Source organism: Lepidochelys kempii, chromosome 5, assembly GCF_965140285.1.
Source record: "Lepidochelys kempii isolate rLepKem1 chromosome 5, rLepKem1.hap1, whole genome shotgun sequence".
In the NCBI taxonomy this organism is placed as follows: domain Eukaryota; kingdom Metazoa; phylum Chordata; order Testudines; family Cheloniidae; genus Lepidochelys; species Lepidochelys kempii.
Genome location: NC_136384.1, coordinates 42,421,314 through 42,443,048, shown reverse-complemented (window position 1 = coordinate 42,443,048; position 21,735 = coordinate 42,421,314). Strand labels below are relative to the sequence as shown.

Here is a 21,735-nt window from a genome sequence, read left to right as displayed (position 1 = left end):
CAATTGACTTACCTCTCAGCCCCTAGATCACAGTTCCCTAAAAAGTACTTAGTGTTCTAAGGCTGAAAGCTGGAGACATTGACCCTGTGACTCATTTTTCATTGCAATGACTGCTCTTTATAAATGATCATAGTCGTCATAATTGTTTTTTGTCTAATGGACGTTGGTACAATAGATTTTAATAAACAGAATTATGCAAGAAACAAGATTGGTGATTGGCTAACCCTATTTACTGATTAAAATTAATTATCTGGTTTATGTCACAGTGTGTTATATTTTCCCGTGGTATTGTCTTAAACATGTTCATTTATATGAGGCTAGTGACAAATTAAAGTGGATCCTTCGAGGGGATGAGAGGAAGCTCCACTTAATTTGCCTCTGCATGATGCCATAACACTTTCATTTTACTGGGCAGACAGCCCCCTCCATCACATGGGATGAAATAGCTTTCCCCACACAGAAAGGGAGGGAAAAAAACGAACTGCCAAGAGGAGATGCAGAGAGAGGAAAGATTCCAATCTCCTCCCAAAAACTGGAGAGGGGGACGAGATAGAAACATATGTGGTGCTGACAGATTTTAGCAGGAGTTATGTGGCTAAAACACTGTGTACCTCTTAGGGTATGTCTATGCTTTGAGCTGGGAGCATTATTCCCAGCTCCATGAGAATATGCATATTAACTCTGAGGAAGCTAGTACACTAAAAATACAGTGTAGCCATGGTGATGGGAGGGGCTGATGTGATGCAGGAACATCCTGAGGGAGCCTAACTCCTCCTGCTGCTTACACGGTTACAAGTATTTTTAGCATGATCACAGTCTGTCAGGGTATGTCTCCCCAAGCTATGAATTAAAGACCCAGCTCAAAGTGTAGACATAACCCTTAGTGTAAAAGTCTTAGGTAAAGAGAGGACAGATATATCCTGGTCAGATGTTTCCATTAACACTGTTATATTACTATACCTATTCTAAATGGGACATCTTGGATGTGCACGACAAATTGTGCATCACACTCTTCATACAGCTTTTCGTTATTCCACTCCTGGATCTCTCTTGAACACTGAACTATATTGTTCTAAATTGTAAGGTGGTTTTTTTAAATAGGGACAAATTGTCTCCTCCTAGACATAAAACTAATTTTTACTTGTAGGCTTAACAGGTATATTGACTCAGTTGACAATATTCTATGTGCCTTTTTAGAATGAAGGAATATATTGTTAGTTATAGTTCCAATTCCATTTATTAGCCACAGAACCACAGTCAAGATCATTAAAGCAGTAGGCATTTTACCTACACCCAGACAAATGATTCAAAAGAGAACTGGCTTGCAAAATTCATCTTTTTTTTTTCCCTGCTGCTGAGCTACACAGAGTTGTACTGAGATGCTGGAGACTGGGTGGGACAGGGAGAGGAGTGCCAATGGGTAACAAACAGAACATCACAAACTCCAACTGCTCATTTGAAAGTTTGTTTGTTTTAACTGGGAAATCATTGAGTACATATATAACTGGTGATGATACAAACATGAGTATATATAAAAACCCAGTAAACGGTAAAGTCATCATTTAAGAAAATTACATTCACATTACATAATGACTACACAATAGGAAGCTTTATTTTATAAAACAAATGGTGACAACAGCAGTGTGATATACCCAAGTGACAGACCTGTTTTTCCTGTCACACATTCTATAAAAATGGATTGTGAGTCTTAACTTTATCTCTTTATCGGTACGTCGATGCACTGATTATGAAGATGGACGTTTTGAAATCTTTGGTTACAATGTCAGAAATTCCTTTCTTGAGACAGTTACTGTAGTTCCTTCCTATGAAGAGGCAGAAGGTCCAGTTTGCATCAGTGATCTAACAGTGTCCCTCCATTTAACGTCTTGTTGGCCCACAGATCACTTACAGGTTCTTCCTATTCTGGGATCCCTTACCCCTTTTATCCTGCATGTTCTCCTATGAGGTGTGAGCACACCTCAGAAAAATGTGATATGGTCCTACAATTGCTACAGTGAAGCATTATCAGGCACTGATGTTAGATAGTATTAAGGGGGTATAGATTGTTACAGAAGAATATGATGCAGGGTCATCAGTTTTGGAGTAATCTTTTAAGAGTATCCTGAGAACATGGAAAAAGTATTGGGATAGGAAATGAAGGCTAAATGGTTTACAGGAAGGAACAGCATGCAACCCTGATGGTAGAGACAAGAGATAAGAAGGGCAGGAGACGTATTGTAGTAGACAAACAGATCTTTCTTTTACTTGTCTAAAAGGAACTAGCAGCCATATAATTTCCTATTGGAAAACCAGCCATTTGCAGCAAGATAGCAGGACACCAGTGTTTTTTCTGGCAGCACCATACTCAGTGGAAGCACCAGTCCTTAAAATAATTGTCAGATTATGGCAGAAAAGGCAGCAATATTTTCACCATTTTATTGTTTGACTCTCACTTTAGAACCCTGGGTTGTGAAGCCAAACAAACTCTCTGAGGCAGCTAAAACCTGTGTCTTTTTGGCACATGCCAGAAATGAGCACTCGGTGAGAATGATATCAAAGAAATTTCAAAAAGAGGTATTGATACCACTTTGTTGAGGAAGTACAAATTCAGCAGGTAGCTGTGTATTATAGGCTTAGGCTTCGATGGCGGCCAACATTTTAAAACATGGGTGTTTAGAGTTGGTACCTAAGCAAGTGTCCTGATTTTCAGATGTTCTGAAATGGGGTCAGTGTGATTTGCAAGTTCTTAACACCTCTAAAATCAGACCACTTTTATCAGGTGCCTAACTCGACATGCAAGTTTGTATATTAAGAAGTAACAGAAAATTTTTTTAAGTACATCAGAAGCAGGAAGCCTGCTAAAGAATCAGCGGGGCCACCTGACAATCTAGGTGCTAAAGGAGCACTCAAGGAAAAGAAGGCCATTGCAGAGAAACTAAATTAATTCTTTAAATCCATCTTCACTGCAGACGATGTGAGGGAGATTCCCACACCTGAGCCATTCTTTTTAGTTGACACATCTAAGGAACTACCCCAGAGAGAGATGTAATTAGAGGAAGTTTTGGAACAAACTGATATAATAAGTCACCAGGACAAGATGGTATTCACCAAAGGGTTCTGAAGCAACTCAGACATAAAACAAAAAAACTACTAACTGTGGTATGTAACTTACCACTTAAATCAGCTTCTGTACCAGATGACTGGAGGATAGCTAATGTGACATACTTAAAAAAGGCTCCAGACGCAATCCCAGCAATTACAGACTGGTAAACCTAACTTCAGTACTGGGCAAACTGGTTGAAACTATAGTAATGAGCAGAATTATCAAACACATAGATGAACACTATTTGTTGAGGGAAGAGTCAACATGACTTTTGTAAAGGGAAATCATTCCTCACCAACCTATTAGATTTCTTTGAGGGGGGTCAACAAACATGTTGACAAGAGGGATCCTGTGGATATGGTGTACTTGACTTTCAGAAAGCCTTTGACAAGATCCCTCACCAAAGGCTCTTAAGCAAAGTAAGCAATCATGGGATAACAGAGAAGGTCCTCTCATGGATCAGTAGCTGGTTAAAAGATAGGAAACAAAGGGTAGGAATAAATGGTCAGTTTTCAGAATGGAGAGAGTTAAATAGTGGTGTCCCCCAAGGATCTGTATTGGGACTAGTGCTGTTCAACATATTCATAAATGATCTGGGAAAAGAAGTAAACAGTGAGGTGGCAAAATTTGCAGATGATATAAAAGAACTCAAGATAGTTAAATCGAAAGCAAACTGTGAAGAGTTACAAAGGGACCTCACAAAACTGCGTGACCGGGCAACAAAATGGCAGATGAAATTCAATGTTGATAAATGCAAAGTAATGCGTGTTGGAAAACATATTCCCAACGATACATATGAAACGATAACTGTAACTTAGCTGTTACCACTCAAGAAAGAGATCTTGGTGTCATTGTGGATAGTTCTCTGACAATATCCGCTCAATGTGCAATGGTAGTCAAAAAAGCTAACAGAATGTTAGGAAACATTAGGAAAGGGATAGAAAATAAAACAGAAAATATAATGCCTCCATATAAATCCATGGTACAACCACATCTTGAATACTGCATGCAGATCTGGTCGCTCTCTCTCAAAAAAGATATATTGGAATTGAAAAAGGTACAGAGAAGGGCAACAAAAATCATTAGGGGTATGGAACAGCTTCTATCTGAGGAGAGATGAAAAAGACTGGGACTTTTCAGCTTGGAAAAGAGACAACTTAAGAGGGCATATGACAGAGGTCTATAAAATGTTGATTGGTGTGGAGAAAATAAATAAGGAAGTGTTATTTATTCCTTCACATAACGCAAGAACTAGGGGTCACCCAATGAAATTAATAGGCAGCAGGTTTAAAACAAACAAAAGGAAGTACTTAATCACAGAACGCTCAGACAACCTGTGGAACTCTTTGCCAGGGGATGTTGTGAAGGCCAAAATTGTAACAGGGTTCAAAAAAGAACTAGATAAGTTCATGGAGGATAGGTCCATCAAATGGCTATTAGCCAGGATGAACAGGGATGCAACACCATGCTCTGCATGTCCTTACCCTCTGTTTGACAAAAGCTGGGAGTGGAGAACAGGGGAAGGATCACTCAACGATTGCCTGTTCTGTTCATTCCCTCTGAAGCAACTGGCATTGGCCATTGTCGGAAGAGAGGATACCGGTCTATATGGACCATTGGTCTGACCCAGTATGTCCAGTCTTATGTTCTTAACTGTATATGATGGAGACTTTTGGGAATAGTAGAAAAGCCTGCAAGCCTGTTAAACTATTTACATCAATAGCACATTGTGTTAACAGATTGTTTCACTATTTAACAGTTAGATTAAATCTCTCCAACTATATAATCATAAGCATACTTTTGTTTAGAAGCATTGCATTCACAAACCTCTTTACGCTGAAACCTCTATTTTATGCAGAGAGTGGTCTCTCTCATGTGGTAATCTCTTTAGCAGATTGAAAAGGAACACTGCATTTTGTCTCTTGCTAAATCTTCCATTGTTCAGAGACTTGTGTATTCATTTTACAAAAGCATCATTGCTCAGCTGCTATTTTTTGTATCTTCTATTCATAAGAATTTTAAAATTCTACAGTGCATATTTTAAAAATATTTTAGCGATAACTGCCACCTTAACAGAAATAATTGTTTAAAAAGAAGAAAAGCAAAGTATTTCATTCCAAACCCAGTTAGAATTTAACAGACCTTAATCCAGACAAAATTCAAGGTTTACAAAACAGCCTTGCCTTAATTTCCAGTGAAGGATTAATATCCTCAGGATGCCTCAATTACTATCCAGCTGTTTCTCACATATGGAACTGCATGCACACATATGGGCCTGTGATGGTGCATATAGTTACAGAACTGGGGCATAAATATAACTGGCTGTGAACGTTCATATTAGTATTTATGGTGAAGCAAAAGGTTTGATTCAAGTCTGACAGATTAGTTACTGACTGTAATGAGGCCAGGTAGTTTCTAGGTTTGGCCTATATAATTGCCATATTGAAGACTAATCAGTGGAAGCTGACACCTTAATGTGGAAAAGTCTGTGATATTCTCCTGATCAGCATATATATGATGGCATTATTCTTAAATCCCAAAGGGCACATTAAAACCAATACGTTGGTAGTCACAGCTTTCAAATCTTGGTTGATGAATGAATCTCTGTAGTATGCTCAATATTTTAAAATAGTGAATTTGTTCCTGGACAAAGTGAAATAATTTGGATTTATTTCTGTGGCAAGGGGGAACTAATATCTTTTGATCTGTTATAAGCAAACACTCTATGTTTGACAAATGCTATTTCTATGGTTATCGATGCTTCCTAAACACCACCATTCAAATTCCTTAGTAACTCTGTATTCAGATCTCAATATGGGTTGCTTAAATGTAATAAGGCTTTCCTTTTTGGGGTACATTTGTTTGTCTCTTTGTATCCATAGCTGCTGGGATTCAGTAGCATGTCTCATCTCAAGTTTTAAAATTCACGAACAGCTAAATCCCAAATGGGGAACTTCATATAAATTTTTCTGCTTCATTATTCTCCAGTTCTGGTAAAGAAATGTTCAAATGTGTGAAAATGTAAGTTACTAACAAGAAAATTCCTGGTAGTGTGGTAATGCCTCAGAACTGCCCAGTTTGGAAATTAAGGATGACGTCTCTATATATTTCAAGAACAAGTGCCTTGCGCCTATGGTTTTATTTGGGTAATTGCATAAGTAGTTATTTTCTATTGGAGGAAATTGCAATGCAATCCACTGCATGGCTTTACAGTCATGCTCTCCATCAACATGTAAAATAATTAAATTATGTGACTTTTCTTGGAACATCTCCGGGTTGCCACCTTGGAAAGAATTACTAATAAGATTCAGGGCACGTGTATAACATTCTTGGATTTATTTTAACCATCTATTAAAATTTACTGGAGACATAAATTGTTTTTTTCTACATAGCATGAAAGATGTCACAGAACAATTGAAATTATTATAATTGTACAAGTATTGCTTTCTAGTGACTGCTAGTGGTGGTATGAAAGAATGAAAAGGAGATGGATGGTAACCTCGAATAAAGCTTTATATCAACAAAAATAGAAGATGATAGAACTGCAAGGATCTTAGCTTCTTCACCTGTTTCCCAGGAGACACAACTAAAATTAGGAGAGAAGTTCTTAAATTATACAGTACATGATGATAGTTTAACATAAAAATAAAAGATGAAGGTGTCATCAATGCAAATCTCTCATCCAATAACACTCTCAGGAGCAAAAGACCTCTCCCAACTCTCAATCTTGGATCTTCTGCCTGGAAGCAAGAAAAACCCAAATCATAGAAAGAGTTTAATTTAAACAGCAGATGTTAGTGAGCTATCAGTACAATAAAAGAAACTGTAGAATAAAAATGAATCAATTATTTAATTTTGGGGAATGTATTTTTTCTCATTTTAAAATTAATTCACAAAGAATAATTCAACCATGTCTCTTTCAAGAGACATACAAGTCAGTATTTTTTCTAGATTAATTTGTATCATTTCATAACAATTCACAAATAAAATCACTATACAAATTTCAACACAGTATCTTAGAATGTGTTGGTCCAATGTGTTAAGTTTTGTAGCCCTGTGCGACTGAATCAAATTTATACAATAATATTAAAAAAAAAAAATCTAAAAGTGACTGGATTTCCCTTGTGTGATACATTGTCTAAGAAAGGCATGAAATACACTGAGATTTCAAGTTGCCCAGCTTGCTGATGTACCATTGCAAAGGATCTGTTGCTTCATTGAGTATTCAGTCCCTTACTCGATAGGAAAGCTTTCTGATTTGGTTTACGCTGTAAGAAATTTTGGAGTATATCCATCCCATCCAAAGATCCTCCAGGTTTCAGGATAAGGTTTCTGTATTTCATTCCAGCCTGACAGAAAAAGTAAATCAGAATGTTAATATTTAATGTTTGTGCAATTCTCTAAATCAATAACAAATAAAGGAAAGACAGCTTGCTGATCATGGTAGGAACTGCCTCTCTCCTCATTCTCCCTTAATACTAAGGGCCAAAGTCTGGGGTGTATCCTAGAGACAACCAGGGCTATGTGGCCAGAGTGGGCTCAAGTCTGCAGAGGCCTCCATCCATTCCTGAAGAAAAAACCTCTCTCATGTGTTCTTATAGCATTTATGTAGTCACAATCCTTTCATTTGCCCACGTTCTGTAAGATGTTCACCAAGAGACACCATGCATACAGTGCTTTGCCAAAATCCGGGGTGGATAGGTTATCTCAGAAGACTGCCAGACACGCCAAGGGAACCTAAAGTCCACACACACATTCAAAATCCTTGGCTATCAGCTCCAAACTGAAGGAATCCCTATCTGCTGTATTGGGGGATAATAAGCAGCTGAATTATCCTAAATCATTATCAGAACACAAACACATAGACCTTAATATTAATTTTAAACGTGTTAGGTAACAAAGAGTTATTCCCTGCCGAAATCCAAGTTCAGGGGGCTTTTCCACAAAAGTCTGTTGCCTAAAGCACATGGATTTGTTAGAACACTGACAACATCACAAGTAACGTTAAGAGTATTGTTATTTTAACAGACAGTTGAAATATGATATTAGAATAGTAATTAAGGATTTCTCTTTCTATTTTTAAAAAACATTTAAATTATTTTACATTTATTCATATGGAATTAGTAATTTAATGAAAATATCTCACACTACTGAGCTGACAGGTTTTATGTTTTCAGGTACCTTGTTTCTATTATAGTACCTATTATGCCATCTCATAGAAGTGTTAGGTGTGAGAGGAATATTTGTTTGGATGCAACAACAGCCAAGCACCAACACTGCTTCTGTTTAAGTGGACACCTTTAACAGAATTAGCCAGTAACTCCTGAAGCGATAATTAGTTATCAGAACTACCTGAACAAGAAAGGCAAGAGGCATGTTACAACATCTGAAGTCCTCTTCAGTTCTAGTTCTCATTCATAGTTAGTTAAAGAATCTTCCTATAGCATTTTGGACCTCTGAGATATGAATGCCAATGGGAAGATGTTTCTCTCCATGCAGGGTTCCTAGATCTATTTGGCTTCCTGACTGAAGAAGAATTAGGATAAGGTGCTTCCTTGTTTGTCATAGATAATACATCACTAATAGGTTGTCTGTTAAGACTATACAACTTCTTGATAGCTGTGCTGAAGGACTAAGTGAAGGTCCTGTTTTTTGGTTGAATTCTAAGGTTTGATCATCTTTTTGGAAACTGTACAGACCTCTATGCTGTTGTTTCACCCCTTAGCTTCATTTCCCACCATATGGTCTCTAACACATTGAAAAATCTGGCTGTAGTAGTTGGACTACTATGGTTAATACTGCTGTTTCTTTACCATCTTTCAAGCCCATTCCCTGAGAAAAGCTTGAGTAAATGGTCTTTCCACAGGGATTCCAAGATAGGTTGGGGCAGCAGGAGAAAAAAATTATTTCTAAACCTTTCATGGTTTGACTCAGAGCAGCCATGACTGCCCTTGTGGATTTAGGCATATGATCCAGATACGTCTGGAAGCTTCTGCATGGCTTTCCCCCATGCAGCAGAACCATAGCCATTCTGCTGTGTTTTGTGCCTTCTCTTCCAATGGAGGGAAAGGAGGGGAAGAATTTTTTCCTCTGAATCTTTAACATCTCTCTTTAAAAACTCTAGGAAATGTATTGAGGCTACCTTGACTTACCAGGTGCACTGTCTGGATAACTTATTGAAGAGCGAACATACTGAAGTGTTGCTTATATTTTACTGCTTGAGTTAGTCTCCGGAAGTCTAATACAGAATCGAGCCTTTGTTCTTTGGAGAGTAAAGAGTAATTTGGAAAAAAAAAAATCTGTGGTATCAGTGGAACAAATCTTTTACTATGTCATATAGGTAATCACATCTCCCAGTTCTTGAGAGAGTAGAGATTCCTCAATAAAATCTGTAGGGATTGAGGAGTCTGACAATAATAAAGCTACAGAGTTCAGAAGAGTATGAGTGATCATTAAAAATACAGTTTCTAACACTCAAGTTGTTAATGTGATAGCTGCTTATGCAGGAAGTGAAACCTCAGTTTCATTCTGACAGGAAGAGGTAAGCTGAGGTTCTAAAAACCCCAGTCTTGTGATATGCTAGTAACTGCCTTCCCTTCATGAATTTCTGAAATTGAAATTATTTGAGGTCTTATTTGAAATTGCTGCTGTAGCAAGAAACCTAATTGGGTACCTGGGGGTGGCTGTTTTTGTTTGAAATAAGAAAAGATTTTAGCTTACTAGAGTATCTGATATTTGTTTACGGAGAGTTCTTGGTCCCATCAGGGAAACTCTATTATGCCTCTAAAGAATGCAACCAGAAAGGACAACTGGTTAAACAGATCTGATTTGGAGATGAGGTTACTTTAAGGAAGGAAAAAATAAAGCCTTCCCCAAGTAGCTCTCACATAGTAGATCCCTCTTAAAAAGTTATATGAGCAGCTGAACAAAGATAAAAGGTCACAGACTGCAGTGAAATAACTATTTTTCTCCTCTTCTTCATAAAGAGAGTTTCCAGAAGGCCTCACGCTAAAGAAAGGCACCAAGAACCTATGTAGCTGAAGCACAGTGAATATCCATTTGGTAGTGGTACGATCATTGAAAAGACAAATTATTTTTAAGCCTCTCATATAAAGAGAAAAAAGTCCAGAAAAAACCCCCGAAATAAAACTCAGAATACAAGACACTTTAATGCACCGGGAGAAACAAAAGTCACAGAGCAATTTGGGAAAATTTTGAATAGTCAAAACTCTGAGGCATCTTTCAGAGACACTTAGAAAATGGATTGTGCCTATGCAAAGAGAGAGCACACGGAACAGAAAAGGGAAGACCTAAGGGGCTAGATCCATAAATGGGACTTAGATTCAGCATTGCAATACCTAACTATTAGGTGCCCCACGGTCTAGTGGAATACATAGCACTGAGTTAGGTGCCCAGGATCCCTATACAATGCATGGGGAGAATCAGGTGCCTACAAATGGGATTAACAAAAGCCAGCATGTTGAACAGGGAGCTAATTAAGGTACCCACAAGGAGAGGGGTGAATCCTAAGCCCCACTCCTCAAAGGGAGTTAGGAACCTAACTCCAGGCCAGAGGCAGGTGCCTCCCTCCTCTCAGCATTCACAGCCACAAACCCTCTCCTGGAGTTAGGCACTGAGACCCTTTCTTGTAAAAAAGGGGGCGGGTGGTAAAGCCATTATAACTTTAGTTCAGTGGAACAGGGACTTGAATCTCACACATGCCATGTTAGTGACCTAAGCACTGGGCTATAGAATCATTCTCACTCTCTGTCTCTGGCCTGCTGACTATTTATATGCAAAAAATGGAAGGGCTTCACCAGGAGAGATCGAGACCCACCTCAGAGGTCAGTGGTCAGAGGATTCACCTGAGAAGTGGAAGCCCTGGGTTCAAATCCCTGCCCCCATCAAGCAGAGGGGGAGGATTTGAACTTGGGCCTTCCACACCATGGGTGAGTTCTCTAACCATTAGGTTAAAGGTTATACAAGGGAGATTTGCACCACCACACCACCTCCACTTTTTGTGAAGCTCAATCCAGTAGGCATGCTTGAAGTACACCTACCAGATCAGGCCTCACAGGTGAGCGAGGCAGGGAATGATTAGTTTGAGGACCAACTGGGCCTAACCCAGCAGATGGGTGTATACCCAGCGACAGAAACGTAGGCACTTAGGGGGCTTTACCAGTGGCAATTTAGGCACCTGCAGGATTAGGCAGCAGCCGAACAAGGATTCTGAGAATCTAAATTTTGAATTTAGGCATATAAATGGCAGTTGTCCACTTTGTGAATAATCCCTCTATGGATTTAGCCCAAGGTCACAGAGGAAGTCTGTGTAAGAACAGGAAATTACATACAGGTCTCTCAAGTCCCAGGAGAGCACCTTAACCACTAGAACAGCCATCCTTTCTTTGTGCTGTGAAAAGAAGAGGTCAAGGCCTACAAAGGAGTAAAACAGCAGCTCTAGAATGAACCAATAATTTAAGATTCAAAGCCTTTTGAGGGAATGTATTTTTAAACCTGCGAAAACCAAACAAAGAAACCAAATCACACAATGCTTCAACTGATTTGACAGAGTAGTAAATTATACTGTGCTGCAAAAGGGGAGGCCCAAAATAGATTTAGATTTCCATTCTCTGAATGGTAATTGCATAACAAAACACATAGGTGAGTTGCTATTAATGGAAAGATGGCACTAGTGTCATACAACTTTTATAGCAGCAGACCATGCATAATCTTTTACCATGAGACAGTGTGCTCTCCCATACTGTGCAGTGTAAAATAAAGGGGAAAGTGGAAATCATCTCCTAACAAATCACAGGAGCCATATATCTTATACAAGTTTTAAATATTTAACTTTATAGCCAAGAATTGTATAAAACACAAATGCCCTTAAAATACAGATTTTCTACTATAAAATTAAAGCATTTATAAACTTTTTTATTGATGCAGTGGATTTGATACTGTGATGGGGCAAGGCCAGATGGCTATAGAAAAGTAGTGAGAGATAGATATATTAGCTCCAGGCTAAACAAATTCCTGGTACCAGGATAAGTGAAATGGCAGCTGCTCCAGGTCAATTAAGACACCTGGGGCCAATTAAGAACTTTCCAGAAGGCAGGGAGAATGCTACGTTGATTGGGACACCTGAAGCCAATCAGGGGCTGGCTGAAACTAGTTAAAAGCCTCCCAGTTAGTCAGGTGGGGGTGCATGTCAGGAGCTGTGGGAGGAAGTTGCGCTGTTGCAGAGACTGAGTAGTACACACCATATCAGGCATAAGGAAGGAGACCTTGAGTTAAGGATGAAGTGGAGCTTGAGGAAGTGAGGGCTGCTGTGGGGGAAGTAGCCCAGGGAATTGTACATGTCATGTTTCTAAAAGGTCAGCTCCCATAGCTGAGACTATTAGGGTCCCTGGGCTGGAGCCCAGAGTAGAGGGTGGGCCCGGGCTCCTTCCACCTTTGCCCCCTGATTAATCACTGAGACTGGGAGACAACAGAGACTGTGCAAAGGAGGATAGCTTCTCCTCATCTCCCTTGCTGGCTTTTGATGAAAATGGCTCAGTAGACTGTGACCCTTGTCTCTAGAGAGACCCTCTAATGTGGAGGGTCACAGTGAGCCTCTGAGGCTAGCGAAATCCACCAGGAAACGCGGGACCCACGGAGGCAAGGACAGAGCTTTGTCACAATACGTACCATAAGAAAGGCCTAAAATGTTAAAACCTACTGATTTGCTGATTATAATCTAGTTTTGGAGCTTATACAATAGCTAATTCTGAAATTTAAAAAATTCACTACTGGTATATACTAAAAAGCTAGTTCCTATCTTACCTTTGGATTCATTATTCCTTCTTGTTTAAAGCAGCTATAAAAAATATCCATGGAAAAAACTTCACTCCACAAATAGCCATAGTATTGGCCATCATATCCACCTGCCAAATGTCCAAAAGTAGCCGGCATGTTTGTTCCTTAAAAAGCAGATTAAAAAATGGTTACTAACTTTTCCATAACTGTTGCTCTTTGAGATGTTGCTCATGTCGATTCCATGTTAGGTGCGTGCGTGCCACAAGCACTGTTGCTGGAGATTTTTCCCTTAGTGGTATCCATCAGGCTGGCTCTAGTGCCCTCTGGAGCTGCATGCTCATGCACCAGTAAAAGGGGCGCAGCCAGACATGCACCCTCTCGGTTCCTTCTTACCGTTAACTCTGACAGAGGGGTAGGTTGTGGAATGGACATGAGCAACACATCTCAAAGGACAACAGTTACAGAAAGGTTAGTAACTGTTTTTCCTTTGATTGCTTGCTCATGTCCATTCCATGGTAGGTGACCCCCAAGCAGTACATTCAGAGATGGGCTCGGAGTTCATGGACATGCAGGCAGTAACACCGCTCTCCCGAAACTGGCATCATCCCTGGCCTGTTGTTGTGATGGTGTAGCAAGATGTGAAGATATGTACTGATGATCAGGTTGCACCCCTACAGATGTCCTGGATTGGGACCTGTGCAAGGAACACTGCCCTGACGAAGCCTGGGCTCTTGTGGAGTGAGCAGTTAAGATGGCCGAAGGTGGGACATTCGCCTGCTCATAGCAAGCCTGAATACAGGGGGTTATCCAGGATGAGATCCTTTGGGCTGACACAGGTAGCCCTCTCATCCTTTCCGCTATTACTGTTACTACGAAGAGTTATGTGGATTTCTGGAAGGGTTTAGTCCTCTTCATATAGAAGGCAAGGGCACACCTAACATCCAGTGAGTGAAGCCACCATTCCTCAGAGCTCTTGTGAGGTTTTGGGAAGAAGACTGGCAGGAAAATGGCCTGGTTGTTATGGAATTGTGACACCACCTTTGGCAGGAAGGCCGGGTGGGGGCAGAGCTGGACTTTGACTTTGAAAAACACTATGTACGGCAGTTCTGATATAAGGGCCTTGATTTCAGAGACCCTTCTGGCTGAGGTGATCAACACCAAGAAGGTGACTCTACAAGAGAGAAATAGCAGGGGGTATGATGCTAGCGGCTTGAAGGGGGGGGATCCATGAGTCTCCACAAAACCAGGTTTAAGTCCCATGGGGGGATTGGCTCACAGACCTGAGGATAGATCCTCTCCATCCCCTTGAGAAATCATACCATCATCTTGTGGGAGAACACTGACCGTTCACCGGTGGGTGGAAGGTTGAGAGATGGCTGCTAAGTGTACCTTGATAGACACAAGGGCCAGGCCATGCTGCTTTAAGTGGAGCAAGTAGGTCAAGACAGACTGAAGGGAAAATTGAGATGGAGAGGGAGCTTGCTGAGGTGCCATGTTGAGAAGAGTTTTCACTTGGCCAGGTAGCCCTGGTGGATGGCTTTCTATTACCTAGCAAGACTTGCCGGACCTGTTCCAAGCAAGCCTGTTCCTCTGGGTTCAGTAATGCAGCATCCATGCAGTTAGGTGCAGGGAGGTGAAGTTCGGGTGAAGCAACCAGCCGTGGTCTTGTGAGATTAGGTCTGGATGGAGCGGGAGCGAGAGTGGAATAGCTATTGACAGATAGAGGAGCGTGCCAAACCAGTGTTGGCCAGACCATGCTGGGGCTATCAGAATAACTCTCACCTTGTCTTGTTTGACTTTTAGGAGGACATTGTGAACCAGAAGGATCGGGGGAAAGGCGTAGAATAGGATATCTGTCCATGGCACCAGGAAAGCATTGGAGAGGGAGCCCAGGCTGTGCCCGTGCAGCGAGCAAAACTGATGGAATTTCCTCTTCTGTCTCATAGCAAACAAGTCCACCTTTGGAGGCCCTCACCTTTGGAAGATGAACCTGGTGACTTCCGGGGGAAGAAACCACTCATGGTGAGTGGAAAAGGATTTGCTGAGGTGATCCGCCAGTACATTCTGGGGTCCCAATAGATGTGATGCCTCAAGATGAATGGTGTGCTTTGCAGAGAAGTCCCATAGACAGATGGCCTCTTGACATAGGGCCAAAGATCGGGCCTCTCCCTACTTGCTGATATAGAACATGGTTGCTGTAGTGTCTGTCAGAACTTGCACCACCTCATCTAAGATCTGGGGAAGGAACACTTGGCAAGCTAAGTGTCCTACCTTGAGCTCCCTGACATTTATGGACAGGGAGAGTTTTTCAGGACTCAGGGCCTCTGGTCGCAAGAAGTTGTTGTGGTGGGTTCCCCACCTTAGGTCTGACGCGTCTGAGATTAAAGCTACTGACAGCTGAGGGGTAACAAAGGGAACCCTCATCATTAACAATCTTGGGTCTTTCCACCATTTCAGGGAGGCAAGGACTAGGGGAGGAACTGTGAGCACAGAGTCCAAGTAGTGTCTGCTTAGGGAATATACTGATGCAAGCCACATCTGGAGGGACCTGAGGCGCAGTCTTGTGTGTTGAACCATGTAAGTACACACCGCCATGTGCCCCAGTAGCTTGAGGCAAACCTGACTTGTCGTAATTGGGTGGACCATGATATTGGATATTAGGTCTGCCATGGTCCGGAATCAGGCCTCTGGTAGGCAGGCCCTGGCTTGGGTCAAGTTGAGCATCACCCCAATAAATTTTATACTCTGAGCCGGGACAAGAGTTTACTTCTGTTCGTTTATCAGTAAACCCAGTTTATCAGAAGGTGGCTTGGACCATGCTGATGCTGTTCTGAACTTGAGTTTGTGACCAGCCTTTGATCAGCCAGTTGTTGGAGAGATGGGTAGACTTAGATGCCTCACCATCTGAGGAAGGCTGATATTACTGCCATACACTTTGTGAAAACCAGGGGCTGCTGACAGGCCGAAGGGAAGAGTGGTGAATTGGTAGTGGCGCTGACCCATGACAAACCTGAGAAATCTTCTGTGGCCATGGAAGATAGAAATGTGAAAGTATGCGTCCTTTAAGTTGAGGGTAGCGTACCAGTCTCGGCTAAGGAGACCATGCGGAACCTCAGTTTCTTGAGATATCTGAGGAGGCGAGACAGGTGCAGAATGGGCTGGAGGCCCCCTCTGGAATTAGGAAATATCACGAGTAAAACCCCTTTCCTCCCTAATCTTGCGGAACCTCCTCCACAGACCCCATTTGTAGAAGAGGGGGGGGATAGCTCAGTGGTTTGAGCATTGGCCTGCTAAACCCAGGGTTGTGAGTTCAATCCTTGAGGGGGCCATTTAGGGATCTGGGGCAAAAATTTGGGATTGGTCCTGCTTTGAGCAGGGGGTTGGACTAGATGACCTCCTGAGGTCCCTTCCAACCCTGATAGTCTATGATTCTATGATTCTAAGAGATTGCACCCCCTGGACAAGGAGTTGTTTGCGAGAAGGGTCCCTGAAGAGAGGTGGGAGGAAGGGGTGGATAAAATTGAAGGATATAGCTGACTGTCACTGTACTTAGAACTGAACAGTCCAATGTTATCTATGACCATGCTGGGCTGAAATGGGACAGACGGTCCAAAAATAAAAGGGGAGACGGATCTGAAACAGCGACTTGTGGTAATGCCCTCAGATGCACCTTCAAAAGGCCCCAGAGTACCTCTGAGACCCCATCTGGGAGGTTAAGGTGGATGAGAGCGGTTGGCACCACTTAACCTCTCCCTTTTCTTTTGTAGGGCTCTTGTCTTGGAGGCATCAAGAAATGAGAAGGCTGCTGGGGCCTGAAGTGCTTCCTGGAAACCAATGGAGCATAAAGGCCTAAGGATTGTAGGGTGGCCCTTGAGTCCGTCCGGCTGTGAGGTCAGTGTCTGTCTGTTCCAAGAATAGAGAGGAGCCTTCGAAGGGGAAGTCCTGGATAGATTGTTGGACCATGTGAGGAAACTCCGAGAATTGGAGCCAAGAACAACTACCTCATGGTGATAGCGGAGGCCATTGTCCTGGCTGCCGAGTTGGCTGCATCCAAAGTCTCCTGGAGAGAGGTCCTGGCCACATTCTTACCCTCTTCGAAAAGGGCAGTGAACTCCTGCCTTGAATCTTGGGACAGAGTTTTTAAATTTAGCCAGGGAGTACCACAGATTATAAATCACATCTCTCCAGCAAAACTTGCTGGTTAGAGATACGTAGTTGAAGGCTACCCTTTAAATAAACCTTTCTGAAAAAGTCCAGTTTCTTGGAGTCTTTTTGTTTACGGGTAGTGCTCAACTGTCCCTGCCTGTCCCTCTTGTTTGCTCCAGACATAACCAGGGACCCTAGAGGAGGGTGTGAGTACAAGTATTTGAACCCACTCGCTGGCACGTAATACTTCTTCTCTGCCCTCTTTGAGATGGGGGGCAAAGAAGAAGGAGTTTGCCACAGGACCTTAATCGGTCCTTTCACAGCCTCATTGATGGGTAAGGCCACCTTGGAGGGAGCTGCTGCAGCCAGGATATCAATAAGGCTGTATGATGTCTCTTTAAGGTCCTCAATTTCCAGACCCAGCTTCACTGCTGCCCACTTCAGGAGGTCCTGATGGGCCCTGAAATTGTCCTGGAGAGGAGGAGGAGGCTTGCACCAGAGGAGGGGATTTCTCTTCTTCTTTAGTCTCAATGACATCCACCAGAGTCATCTCCTGAACATTTTTCAGAGTAACAGCCGTGTTAGTCTGTATTCGCAAAAAGAAAAGGAGGACTTGTGGCACCTTAGAGACTAACCAATTTATTTGAGCATAAGCTTTCGTGAGCTACAGCTGTGAAGTGAGCTGTAGCTCATGAAAGCTTATGCTCAAATAAATTGGTTAGTCTCTAAGGTGCCACAAGTACTCCTTTTCTTTCTCCTGAACATTGTCACAAGGGTCAGTACAGAGTTGGGGGCCAGCGCCAAGTGCCAGCAGCCCAACTCTTGGAAACCACTGAGTAGGAACTATGGGAGTGAGGCCCCAGTGCCTGGGGAGAATCTCCCAGGGGTTCCAGTAAGGCCACTACATTGGTCAGTGACCTGCTGGCCAGCTGTTGGCATGGGGACTGGTACCAAAGTCCAGTGGTGAATAGGCTGGGTACCGGTGGTGAGCCTTAGGTTGCACGTACGGTTTCCCTTGGAATTAAGAGGAGGAGTCTGCTCTTGCAGCAGTACCCGATTCTGCCACCCTGTGGTGCTGGAGGTCCAGGGACCAGCAGCGGACCATAAATGGTTAGGACACTGGGATCAAGGTCAACTTGCCGCTAGAGGGTGCCAGGAAGGAGCTCCTTGTTCCTTCCTGCTTCTGGACATCGGAGCTGGAAGGTGTCCCAATGGAGTTAAGGCAACCAGGAGAGAAAGTAGCCCCCTCGCCACTTGGAAAGCTTCCGGGGTTGACAGAACAGTCAGACTGCTAGTGCCACGGTGGCTTCGGGTGTCGTTGGAGGGTCCTGCACCAGACTCAACACTCTAGGCAAAAATCAATGGTGATATTGTGGGCCCAGGAGTAGAAGAATGGCCTGGCACGGATCTCACTGTGCTGCTTTCCCCACACTTGTCTTTCTTGTGCACTGGCAAGCGCCCTCCATTGATGTGCTGCTTTTTGTGCTTCTTCTTTGGCACTGGAGATAGTGAACAGTGCCAGGAAGAGCTTGGTGCTAGAGGAGCACTTCTCACTGATGTCTAAGTGCTCAGAACTGAATCAGAGCGGCGCGGCTCTGAGGGTGGCTTCCATGAGGCTAGTTTTCAGCCTAATGTCTCTTTCCTTTTTTAGTGGAGGGTCTGAAGTCCCAAAAGATCTGATACTTGTCCATGTGAGTTTCCCCCAAGCACTTCAAGCAGCTGGAGGGCGAGTCACTCATGGACATAGGTTTGTCACAGGAAGCAGAAGATTTGAAGCCTGGGGTGAAGGAGTCCTTCAACAACAGGAACTATTTACACTAACTACGCTAATACTAATTACAAAAACTATATACACTAAAAGATGACAACTAAGTACAAAGAGTTAGAGTTCAAAAACCACTGGGAAGAAACCTTGCCACAGCAAAAAGGGTCATTCAAGCAACTGTCATGTGCGGTAAGAAGGAACAGAGGGTGCAAGGTTGGCAGCGCACCTTATACCGGCACGTGAGTGTGCAGCTCCAGAGGGCGCAAGAGCTGTCCCGACAGATACCACTAAGGGAAAAATTTCTGGCAACAGTGCACATGGTGTGCACACACTTAATATGAAATGGATATGAACAAGCTCTTGAAGAAGAAAGAAACATTAACAAATTATTAATGTTGAAATCAAATGTAATCATCCCTTTAACATATAATAGTGCTTCAGATTTAGAAGGGCATTAATGTATCAATCTGGAATATATCCTAGCTGCAAATGGATATTTTTGATGTAATAACATTAATGACCTTTCTTGTCTTATTTCAAAGTAAGGAGTTCAGTTTCATAAACGGGATTTCTGTTCTAAACCATATTCACCTGATTTGCTATAAGACCTACTGTGAAGGTACTGTATGCTTATCTGAAGCAGTCAGACATCCTGCATGAAAACTTTACTTTTACATACCTGGGGTTGCAGAAATTCCCAGAATCTCCATGCAGTACTTGGCATATTCATCTGCAGGGTCAGCAGATGATTTGGTATGAATGGACTGGTCAACCTTGCTCAAAACAATCTGACGAAGAGTCAAAAGACCTAGTGGTATAAGGGCATTTGGTTTATAAATGTTATAGTAATACGCTGGGTTTCTATAGTATCAGCCATCCAAGGATTTCAACATGCATTATACACATTAATGAGTTAGGCACTGTAAAATCCAGTGAGGACAATAAATATCATTTTCATTTTAAAGACAGAGAATCAAGCACAGAGACTTACCCATGTACACACAGGAAGTCTGTGCCAAAGGAAATTGCCAAGTGACAATAGCTAGGAAGAGGACTTAAGGGGGTTGTTGATATTTGACAAAAAGCAATTTTAAGTCATTTGGGACTTTTAAGGTAGACACATAGGTAAGCCTCTGTAAACATATGCTCTCATTACTGTTATCTTTGTCCTCTATCCTACTTCCCTTCTTATTTTTTTTTATACACACATGTTGGAGAGCAGGGATAATGTGTTTCTGTGTGTCTGTTCAACAGCAAGCATAATCCTGGTAGTGGTTTTGGGGGGTGGGGTTTCACCACAGCACAAATAATAATAATCAGAAAGAGATAGTAGCAGTCAGGAAAGTCTCCAGACTCCCAGTCTAGTGCATTAATTGTTCTTCCTCTTAGTTGAAATGAATAATTAAAAAAAGGTTGGAAAGGCTGTTGGAAGGAGTTGCTGTTACAAGCTCCATCTTTTTAAATTGTATTTTTCTCACAGTTTGAACACAATTAAGATATCAAATTTTTTTTTACAGTAAATCTCAGCATTTAAGCAGTTTTTGCACTCATTTCCAAGGTATAATCTAATGGGCCTTTCTTCTCTAGAGGTGCGCTTACCTCTCAGTAGCAGTCATGGAGGAGGTGGATACACAGTGAAGGAAGAAGAGACTGCTATCTAAGGCATATGCCTGTTCTCTATTATGCAGGATATTGCCCTATGTCTTTCCTACCATTTCATGAATGCTTTTGGTATGTAAAAGAAAAAAGATACCTGTATTGGCCATTCTAGAGGCAGCAAGTTTCTCAAGAAGAGCATCTCCAACAAGGCTCCCATCTTTATAATGTTTTGACATTTGCTGTAGAGGTTCTTTTTCCCATACCCAGTTCTCAAACATTTGTGAAGGAACTTCTACAAAGTCTGTTTCCACATTAGTTCCACTAAATCGAGCAAAATCAGTCTAACAAAAACAAAAAACAAGCAAAGAAACAAAAACACAACAAAAAACCCTCCATTATATTAAATTAAAATATAAATGAGATTAGATCATATATCTAGTAAAATGTCAACCTATGTAAGGTGCCAAAACTGTGATGGTGTAAAAACAGGGCAGAATTATAAACAGCTGTATTACAAGAAAGATCAATGTTAAAATAGCCTCAAACTTTAAGAGAGGGAAGAAGAAAAGTTAAATTATAAGCAATGAGAAAACTAACCAAAACAATATATCATGCAGTGATTCTTAGTCACAGGAACTCAGAAACAGGTCTATTTTTCTTACTCTCTCTTACATGACATATTATAGCAATATAATTACATTTCAGCATTGCCCCATGACATCACAAAATAACTAGGGCCATCAAACAATTTTAAAAAATTGCAATTAATCACGAGATTGAAAAAATAGTCGCAATTAACCGCCTTTTTAATCACACTATTAAACCATCATAGAATACCAATTTAAATGTATTATAAATATTTTGGATGTTTTTCTACATTTTCAAATATATTGATTTCAATAACAACACAGAATAAAAAGTGTACAATGCTCACTTTATATTATTTTTATTACAAATATTTGCACTGTAAAAAAATAAACAAAAGAAACAGTATTTTTCAATTCACCTCATGCAAGTACTGTAGTGCAATCTCTTTACCATGAAAGTGCATCCTACAAACTTAGAATTTTTTTTTTAACATAACTGCACTCAAAATCAGAACAGTGTAAACTTTAGAGCCTACAAGTCGAAGCATGAAGGGGCATACGAAAGTTTAGTATATCTGGCACATAAATACCTTGCAACGCTGGCTAGAACAGTGCCATGCAAACACCTGTTCTCACTTTCAGGTGAACCTGTAAATAAGAAGCGGGGAGCATAAACAAACTTGTCTGTCTGAGCGACTGGCTGAACAAGAAGTACGACTGAGTAGACAGTGCAAATATTT

At 41.6% G+C, this 21,735-nt stretch overlaps 1 protein-coding gene and 1 long non-coding RNA gene across 4 annotated transcripts in view; one reads left to right on the top strand and one right to left on the bottom strand.

Annotated features, from left to right (window-relative positions):
* Positions 1–6,598: 6,598 nt before the first annotated feature.
* Positions 6,599–21,735, bottom strand: part of NLN (neurolysin) — a 62,036-nt gene continuing 46,899 nt past the window's right edge. For 2 of the 3 annotated variants that reach the window (XM_078852777.1, XM_073344066.1), the window contains exons 10-13: positions 20,563–20,749; positions 19,489–19,617; positions 12,926–13,062; positions 6,599–7,452 (exon numbers count right to left, since the gene is read on the bottom strand). In XM_078852777.1, coding sequence (XP_078708903.1) covers positions 7,318–7,452; positions 12,926–13,062; positions 19,489–19,617; positions 20,563–20,749 — 588 coding nt within the window. In that variant the 3' untranslated portion in view covers positions 6,599–7,317. The remainder of the gene's footprint in view (positions 7,453–12,925; positions 13,063–19,488; positions 19,618–20,562; positions 20,750–21,735) is intronic. The other variant, XM_073344064.2, reaches the window with a different exon arrangement.
* LOC140911313 (uncharacterized) lies at positions 14,113–17,114 on the top strand. Its single transcript, XR_012158900.1, has 3 exons — positions 14,113–14,920; positions 15,356–15,475; positions 16,666–17,114. It is a non-coding gene; the product is annotated as an uncharacterized LOC140911313 (long non-coding RNA).